The sequence below is a fragment of the Cinclus cinclus genome, chromosome 4 (assembly GCF_963662255.1).
Source record: "Cinclus cinclus chromosome 4, bCinCin1.1, whole genome shotgun sequence".
Taxonomy (NCBI): Eukaryota; Metazoa; Chordata; class Aves; order Passeriformes; family Cinclidae; genus Cinclus; species Cinclus cinclus.
In genome coordinates this window covers 70,437,191-70,446,832 of record NC_085049.1, presented here as the reverse complement: position 1 = coordinate 70,446,832, position 9,642 = coordinate 70,437,191, and the positions used below count along the sequence as shown (strand labels likewise).

Below are 9,642 nucleotides of genomic sequence, written 5' to 3'. Positions count from 1 at the left end.
GAATTTACCATTGCATGCTCCATCAGCAGCATTGGAGCTCAGGCTTTGGAAATCATGGATCTGCTCCCTGTCCACCCTGTCCCTGGTGACCTCCAGCAAAATGTCTTCTTGTCCCCATGCTTTTTTTCTCATCTTTCAATACAATCCTCTGTAAAGCACCTTTATAATGTGTGCACTGTGAGGTATTTTAGCAGATGTCACACTTGCTATTGCAACAGCTGACCCACGTGAAGCACAAGAGGGCTTCCCAGCCCGGATTTTGCTTCCAGATTTTGTTTCCCATTGCTCTGAAGATCTCTCCCCAGTGTTCCCCAGAGGAGCTTCCTCCTCCACAGCTGTATCCCTGTTAGGTTTTCTGCCCCACAAAGCCCTCTATCCATCAACACAGGTGTCCTCAGCGTCCAGAGGTTACCCTGACAGCAGCTGTAGTCACTGGTATGCAGCAGCAGCAGTCTAAGAGTGAGAAAAGGAACTAATTGAAAGAGTGGAAAGTTGCAAACAATGGGTTACAGTAGGTTACCTGCTTTAAAGCACCTTTTGGTGCATCTGCTTCTCCTCAGTGACTTTACATGCACTTCATATTTTAGGTGAACTGAATTACGTCCGAGGTATGTTTAGGCATCTACAGCAGGTAATGCAAATACATCAAAACCAGATGCTATTGTACTACAATCTGGCAGTCTATGCAGAGCTTTCTCAAATGATTTCTACATGTATCTCTGACTATCATAGTGCTCAATTTGTAAGAAAACAGCCAGCACATCAGCAGGAATAAATCAGTGTAACCACCAAAGTCTAAAATAGCCTCTTGCAACACACCAGCATGCTTAAGGTTCCAATGTTTTCCCCATTATCTTCTAAACTCAGTTACTCACTGACAGCTCCTACCAGAGACCTTGCTCCCACCAGTCTGCTGGAGCTCAGCCAGCTGCCTGTGCCTGCCATGGGAAGGAACACACCAGGCTCCAGCTTCAACAGAGGAACATGAGTCTCTTCCACCAGCTCCTCTGGATCTGGACAGGGATGTTTCCAAATGCTGTCAGCACCAGCCCTTCAGTGCTGGCCCTTGATGAATGCTGGTGAGCTAGAGAGAGAGCAAGCCCCCTGGGAACACGGAATGCCAGCACCACCCACTCCCATTAAAGGAATGCCTGACACACACAAAGTGCCAGAGGAAAGCTCTGTCATTCTGCCCTAAGACAGCTGTCTGTCATAACATACACCACCTCCTTCCTTTGCTCTGCTCTTCTTTCCAAACTAAATAGGAAGGGAATTACCTCACATCCCCCCCCCCCCCCCAAAAGAAAGGCTTGGTCTTGTTTAAATAGAAAGCATGGGTTGCCTGGACTGGCTCCAAAACTAAATCTAATTAACAGAAGAACAGAGCTGAAATAAATACAGAACAAGTTGCTTATTTTCTAAATAAGTCTAAATTTATTCATTACCCTAGTAAAAACAAAGTTTGGAATACAAGTGTCTGAACAGTATAAAAGTACAAAACAGGTTCCATAGATTTCTAATACATTAATACAAAGTGCATGACTACTCATTTTGCATTACTACTGGGAATGGAAGAGGTGGGAGGGAGTAGGGGAAGCAGTTGGCGGTTGAAATCTAGCAATAAATAAATAAATACAGAAGAGATGATCCGTATCAGAGCACACCCTACCACCAACACTGCAGCCTTCTTAGAATTACTGATGCTGAAAACACAAATTCACATGAAATAGGTGTCTGCAAACACAGCGAGGACTCTTGCTCAAGCCCTTATTAGACATGATCAACCTAGTCATGCCTTTATACAATCAAGTATCCATTACATCTATGGCTGGACTCAACGGGCTTAGGTATTTTCCAACCTGAATGATTCTATTTGGTTGAGAATAAAAGCAAGGTAAACAGCTTTGTCCTCTCTTAAGAGCCTCAGAGTTTAGGAAAAGCAAAATGAGTCTAAGGAAAGGTCTAAGCTGTAAGGCTGTGGTAAGTCAAAGCCCTGTTTCCCCTGATTTTCTTTCTCTCCAGAGGTTGGCTGACCCAACAGGAGAGGAAAAAAGAAAGAAAGAAAAAAGCTTTGAGGGTAGAGGCTCCTCCTAAAACCTGAATATCTTTCCCATGTATATTTTCATTTGTTAAGTATTTCTGTTTCAAGAACCGAGACTATGTGGAAATCCAGTCCTAAACCCTACCCACCACAGTATTATGTCAATGACTCTCACAAAAAAGGAAAGCTTAGAATCATACAATACAGAGTTGAAGGGATCCATTAGGATCAACTCCAGCTCCTGGCCCTACACAGGACACCCCAAGAATCACACCATGTAGCAATTCATAGCAGGATATCCCAAAAGAGTAATAGTAAAACAAAAAAAACAAACAAACAAACAAACAAAAAAACCAAAATAAAAAAAAAACCTCCCCCTAAAACCAGGAAAAAACCAACCAAACAAGAAGCAGAATTCCCAACTCACACAAGTAAAACTTTCATAAAAGGAGTATGAAGCAACTGGGAGCTAAAACTGCAGTACAGCCTTCCAGGAGGCTGCTTCCACCCTAGAGGCAAAGCAGAGTTTGAAGGAGTGTCACAATGATTTGCACATGAGCTTGTCTGGGAATCTGCATAGAGAGTATTATCTTTTGATTGTGTATGCAAACAGAGCTGCTGCCTTGATTCAGCACAGCACCATTCTTAGCAGAACTTTTCAGATTCAGTACTCACAAAAGCGTTGATCTAGCAGTTGCTTAAACAAACGAATGGAGGGAAAAAAAAAAACAAAAAACAAACACAGAGAAGCACTGCAGGGGAAGGGTTTCAAAACAGTTATTGTGAATCCAGACCCCAGGCTGCAACCACATTATGTGTCCCTGGACCAGAGCCTGATTTGCTTAGCAAGAGGTTTGGTTCTTTGTCAGGTCCAAAACCAGGAGGAGTCTTGTTTGTGGTTACATTTCAGCTGCACTGGGCCAACAGAGAGCAGTTAGTCAGTTTTGGCTGTCACCTACACCTGATTTGGGCATTAAGATGTTTCTTGGTCCATCTCCAAACACCAGGAGTTACTACGCCAAGCCCAGGGTGCCTGCTGCTGGCTTAAAAGAAAGTAACCTCCCATTTTGTTATTTTCAGTTCTCAGGAAAAATCTTAATTTTTAGCTAAGGTGGAGAGCTCTCCCACCCCTTCTCTAAAGCACTTTTATGCTGGAGGCCTTCTCAGATAGCTACCACTTGAAGTAGAGATGTCTGCAGATTACCAGTCTGTGTCACATGGGAGGGAGGAAATATTTGTCCTTGTTATGTCAGTAGTATAGGGTGAAATCGCCACACCTTAAAAAATACATTTTCATATAACTAGAGAGGTGACTTAAAACATTTCTATGTATTAGTTCATCTTATTGACTCATACATGTCTAAGAATGAAATATTTTCTTGGGAATTTAGCAAGTTTGCCAACCAACTTTTAAAGAAAGAAACAACAACAAAAGCCTTACAACCACTGCTTCTTTCAATACAGAAACATGAACTACATATACTTTAATATACAAACCCCATCCTCATATTCACTTGTGAAGTGAGTGTGGGGGAAAATTAGACAACCTTGCAGCAGCATTCAGCTTTGCCAAGTGTTCCATAGCATCTTAAATATTATGTACAGTCTTTCTGAAAGGATACAAACTGGCTTCTGAGTTTGTGGAATTGTAGCAGTAAAACCCAAAACAGTTCTAGGGAATAGTCTTTTGGCAGCATAGCAGGTGTCCAAAGTGAACAGTCACTTTTCTAGTATTTTTTTCCAGAGAATAAGAGGATCTGTATAACCTTCTGCAGCTACCCAGGGAAGTCACCACTCCTCTTGGGTGGAGATTGCTGGAGACTGGGGTCCTTCTTGTTCTGGCTTTTCAGTGGCAGACTTTTTATTGCTACAACAAGGTTTGAAGAGATGAGTGTCTATGAGGACTTCTCCAAAACGCCCTTTGTAAATAATTCCACAGCAGACCTTTTGCCTGGAAGGGAGACAGATAGTTTGTCTGTTTAAAATATACAGAATTCACATACATGCAAAAAGTAAGTCTGACCCCAGACACTACTTTACTGAGCTTCCAGCCCAGAGGCCAGGGGCAAAAAGGCTGCTCACAAACAGAAAACAAGTCTGTGTCTAAATCCATAGCAGGTCTTTGGGGGAAAAAAAAAAAAAGAAAAAATGAAAAAAAAACACATAGAAAAAACCCAAACATGCCTATACAAAACCAAGTCTCCCACTTTGCTTCCCAGAGACGTTTCAGACACAACCATCTGAGCTGAACTAACCTTGGCTACAATGCACTTGCAAATATTATTTGAGAGGAGGCAGCAAAGTCACAACAATTTCAATTGAGCAATTAGCTAAACAAGGGATTACTGTGTCACAACATGCAATAAAAGATAACAAGCTTGTCAGCTCCCAGAAAACCCTGTGGTTTTCCTCCCATTCCAGGACTTATTTTTTCCCCAAATGACTACTATCACAGGTCAACCAAATCAAATGCTATGTTTTGCTGGAAAGCTGAGAGCACTCTTGTATGTAGCAACACATAACTACAGGGCATAGTTTTAAGAAGAGATAATGACAGGCAGGAATATAATCTGCTATTCCCAAAACCAGCAAAAATATTTCCCAGCAACTGTTTTAGTGTTTAGGGAGATAGGGGAAAATGTCTTAAATACAAGGCATTTCTTTCCAAGCATGGACAGACAGGTGTTGCAAAATGCCCCGTGACTTAAATGATATCCTTATACCAAAGCAAGATGAAGAGGCAGAATCAAGCAGCAGGTATGCAAATGCTGCCTGCACAGAGGGTATGCTCTGCTGCTTTTTACCTTTTCCAGTAAGTGAGATCTAGGAAGGAGAACACGGGTGTTCTGCTGGCCCCAGCACTCAGCTCTGTGTCAGAGCCCTCGTCTGACTGATTACTGTAACAGGGTGACTGAGCTGGGGAGGCACTCGAAGTCGTGCTGTGGGCATCAGAATCTGCAGGGCAAAGAAGAAATGCAAGGATCAGGACATCCATCCAATGGCTACCAACCCCTCCTGATTTGTGGATTGGGAACAGAGACAAAGATACGTTTTAATTAATTAAAATTAATTAATTTAATTAATTTAAAACCTAGCAAACACAACCCATTTATTTCACTTGCTCCTGCCTGTGTCAATATACAGTGTCAGGATTTGTGAAACAGACTTGAGAAGTGGAGGGAGTCCTTGTATATGAGGGGTTGGAAAGAGGTTCAGGATCAGGTTTCAGTTTCTGGCTCTTAAACACAGCCCACACAGGCCACGCTCTGAAATCCCTGGGACATCCCTCAAGACAGTGGATTTCTGTGCTCCAGACTGTCTCTCACACCTCTCTTTGTACATGGTACACTTTGTACATCTTCTTTCTCACCCTCTCAGGTAAAGTGCAATTCCAATAGTGCCATCTATGTCTAATCTATATCTAAATCTATCTCTTCTCATGTGTTGGGTAGTATTGAGCTTTTGTTGGATCAACATACCACAGACTCTGTGCAGACACACACCTTAACAGTGTCTACTCTCCTACCTTTCAGCTGTTCTCTCTGGCAGCTACAGTAACACAATTAGATGAACTACAGTGCCTTGAATGGGGAGATAAGAGCTCACTGGGCCAGGGCCTTTACTGATTCTTTGGAGACTTCTCCTTCTGACTAGGCAGGATAATTCAAAGAGAAGGAGACCAAGTCAGCAATAGTTAAGAAGCTGGAAGGTTTGCTTTAGAAGAAAAACCTGAAGTACTGACACACATTTATAGCATAACTGGCAGATGGTTTTGTTGGAAAGCTGTGAATCCAAATCTGTTTGGAGTACTCCAGGAAATAAATCACTGAGACTGGCAGAGGAAGGTATAAGAAAATATAGTAGGAAAAAAAGTATGTATGGAAGAAAAAGACTGTGATGTTTTTGGGGGAAAGAGAGCTGAAACCAGCCATAGCACATTATTGAAAGCAGGGAGAAGCCTTTTTCCACTTCAGTTTCAATGAGATCTTTGCCCAAAATGTTCTTTCTAGAGACATGTCATTTAAGTGTGGGACATAAGCTACAACTGCCTGCACTTTCAAGCCAGACTCCCTATGCCCCCTTGTCATTTCCCCACCTCTGTCTTGCAGCCCACCCTGCACACAAGCTCTTCCTTCTCATTCCACACCCTCCCCAAGCTCTCAGAAGATGAGAGGTTGTGAAGAGAGGGAGAGCCCAAATGTGTGAGTGCACAGCCAGATCTGGAGGGTGATTCAGCTTGGCCGGTTAACAGTGAGCTGTGTTGAGGGAGGCTGAAGTTTATCACCAAAATCTCTTTGGATGCACTTACTGTGCCGCTTGAATTCCTTTTGCAGTTTGCTGATTTGATTGCTCTTTATTCTGCTTCCAGACAGAGTTTTCATTTTCTTTGGTTTCAATGTTGTTTTAAGGCTGGGTCCAGCCCTGGCATCTACCACCTAGAACAGAGAAAAAGCATGTCTGAATACTAGTGTGTCATGCCCAGATATTGCCCCAGCTGAGACACAGGTGCTGACTTAGCTGAAGGTGTTCAAAACCCCCTTAGTTAATCCCAGGCAGTTCTGTGCACTGACACCCCTGCATTTCATTTAAATCTGACTAAATCTCAGCCTCTACAAGAGGCTGAGTCTGCAGGAAAACGCAGCACACTGGTTTAAAAAGCACATTTGGTTCAACTTTTGTCAACTTCCCATTTCTGACACATTCAGTTTAGAACCAAGTAATTGTTTAAGCTAATACAGGCCCAGTTTAAGGGTGTCTGCCAAACCTTTGTCCTAGAGTCTTCTGGGTTTTTTTTTTTTTTAATCAGAAATTTAACTTTTGAGTAAAGCTAGTGGCAGTAATAACCATAGTTCTGGATCCCTCTACTAACAACGTATCCTGGATAAAGATTATTACATACACAAGGAATCCTGATCATCCCCCCAGCCCTAGGCCTGAATTGAATTAGACATATCAAAACAGAATATGAGTGAAAATAGCTGCAAGATATTAGTCACTGTAATTATCTGACTAAATGAGATTGATTTATGTGTTGTTAGAGCAAGTCACTTTGCTTGGGAGAAAAAACAAAAAGGCAACAGATTTTGGATAGAGGCCCAACTTGAAATGTTTTGGGGTTTTTTTTGTTGTTTTGGTTTGTTTTTTTAATGTCCTAAGAGACTTTTGGACAAACCTATGAGCTTGTGAAAGCAAGAAAATACAAGGTAAGTCAGTCTGTGACTCCATCTCAAGCTAGTATAATCATCATTTGCACATAATCAGGTAGGAGCCACATAGTAGTAAACATTCCAGGAAGGATTTAGAGATGCTGAGGGTGGGAAGAGAGAGTGTGGGTGCAAGAGCAAACCCCAAACCCCTGCCAGCACCTCCTCTCTCTAGAAAGGGTTTTGGGGCAGAAGAGAAATAAATTACTAACGTGATTCCAGTTTTTTTTTGATCCTGCTGGTAATTTTTTCCATCTTTTCACCAAAAGAACACAGGCATTGCAAATATCTCCTGAGCGAGCCTCATGGAGCCTGGTAAAAAACAGAAGCAAAGGTCACTTAACAGTTAATAAAAGCACACCCCCACTTGGTAACAGCAAGAAGTATAAAAATTGATGAATAAGAAGGGCTCTGAAATTCTGTTTTTCCGACATTAAAATCCATCTGGGATGCTCATACAGTGCCATTTAAAGACCAGGTCTCACTTTCAGAAAGCACTCTTCCACACAGAAATAAAAGGTGTCACAATCTGCCTCCAGAGTGGCACTGAAAACAACAGTCCCATCACCTGCAGGTTTTGGATTTTTTTCCCCCAAAACCAAGACACAATTGCAGTGGATTGGTTAATTTGGAGCAGGAGGAATAATCATGTTATTCAAACTTGGGAACAAACATCAAAAGTTTACTCAGGTCTTAATTTTCACACAGAACTTCAAGGATGAGTAACAAACGTCACCTAACACACTCCCACAGGAGCACAGGATAAGGTTTCAGAAACAGCAATCATTGGAATGACAGCAATAATTCCTCCCTCTAACAAGCTTTTTTCAGGAATCATCTCTACTGCTAATCCATGCTAAAAGAAATACAACAGGGGAACACTGTAGAATTTTTCAGCTATTTAAATAGGAAGACTTTGGATCATTTATATATTTCTGAGGCTGGCTCAGAAAATGACTGTTTGCCCAGTGTTTAGTCTGCACTTTTACCTTGGCAAATATATTTCAGATAGCACAACAACAATGGCCCTGGTAAACTGCAAGCTGCTTTACTGCAGTTAAAAGCAACAACCAGCAAAAAAAACCCCAAAAAAACAACAAAAAAAAAAGCAATGAATATGCACACAGCCTTTGACTGCCAAGGACAGTAGTTAAGAAATACGATAAAGAAAACTGTCTCCACTAGACTCGCGTACAAAAAATCCAAGGTAAATACCAAGCACTCTAAAGTTCACTACATGAAAAGAATGTTCCTAGAAAAAGTGGGGGAAATTTGGGACTTTTATACAAAGTTTCAAAGCTCTCCAGAAGTATTCAAAAAAACCTGAAAGAACACAGTAACTGGTACAAGAAATGTCTAGTATTTATAGTTTTATTTACCAATGCTTTCAAGTAACACTACCTAACTGGAAATCTAATCACTTTCCAAGAGAATGGTTTTCCAATGAGAAGTTTTAATAACATATCGCTACATCCTATTTGAACAAAAACACCAATATTTGTAGCTGGGTATTCTGCAGAAACCCTGCTGAAACTGGTAGATATTTACTCATCAAGTTTTATCTAACATTCTTGAATCTTCAGAGCCACAAAAAGCCCCCATGGATCTGTAAAATTTATTATTTTGTGTAGGTGTTTACACCTCTATGGAACCGGCAAAAAATGCACAGTCTGAGAGAAGTCTGAAATCCCTGCACATGCTGTGAGGTGGGAGAGACACGAGTCTGACCCTTTGTTGTTATGAATCACCAGCTCTCCCCTGGCAGTGACAGCAGATTGAAAACCAAATGGTATCACACACAGCAGAAGAGGATCCAGCCCCTCCTGGTCTGCCCAGGAAAGCTGTGAAGAAGTTGAAGGCAGATTTGTCCCACCACTCCCCTGCACTAACTTAATCTTTCAGGCTTTCAGAGCAAGAAGGGCAATACATCAGGTTTGCAGCTTAGAGATCAATGCCAGAACTGCTGATTAAGGTGGAAATCTTACCCAAAACAATTCTGGAAATCCTTTTCATAACGTTTGCTGTCAGTGAAACGAGAACTGGAAGACTTAGCTCTGCAAATACAGCAGCCCTCTATACTCCGGTACATCTTCGGTTTGTGAAAGCCAAACATCTTTTCTTCCCAGCTGTACCCTATGAAAACAAACAGAAACTGGTGTTAATTATCACTGCTGGATAATGAAAGAAAAAACCTGCTAGATTAGGGCATAAGGTTTTTTACGTTGCCTCAGAAGAACAGATACACCTAGAATGCAGTTGTTAAAAAAGTTAGATAATAAACAGCTGGAATATTAGTACCCAGCAGGACCTGTAACAAGCTCATTTACTGCACAAATCTGCTCCAAGGGCACATCTACAACAGCACAACCCAGATGTGTGAATTCAGCCAAGCTGGCC

General features: G+C 41.7%; 1 protein-coding gene across 1 annotated transcript; it reads right to left on the bottom strand.

Annotated features, from left to right (window-relative positions):
* Positions 1-3,593: 3,593 nt before the first annotated feature.
* On the bottom strand, positions 3,594-9,373 carry SINHCAF (SIN3-HDAC complex associated factor). The gene is made up of 5 exons (XM_062491535.1): positions 9,231-9,373; positions 7,458-7,557; positions 6,351-6,477; positions 4,846-4,996; positions 3,594-3,992 (listed from the first exon to the last, which is right to left on the bottom strand). Exons 1-5 carry the CDS (start codon positions 9,356-9,358, stop codon positions 3,830-3,832), a joined length of 669 nt encoding a protein of 222 aa, XP_062347519.1. The 5' UTR covers positions 9,359-9,373; the 3' UTR covers positions 3,594-3,829.
* Positions 9,374-9,642: the final 269 nt, after the last annotated feature.

What these genes read in the sequence shown, in the direction of transcription:
- SINHCAF (XM_062491535.1), bottom strand. Translation starts at nt 9,358, where the DNA reads ATGTTTGGCTTTCACAAACCGAAGATGTACCGGAGTATAGAGGGCTGC. An exon ending in CAAAAAAAAACTGGAATCAC is followed by an intron (nt 6,478 to 7,457) that starts GTTAGTAATTTA and finishes TCTCTGTTCTAG; the next exon opens with GTGGTAGATGCCAGGGCTGG. An exon ending in AAAGGAATTCAAGCGGCACA is followed by an intron (nt 4,997 to 6,350) that starts GTAAGTGCATCC and finishes TTTGCCCTGCAG; the next exon opens with ATTCTGATGCCCACAGCACG.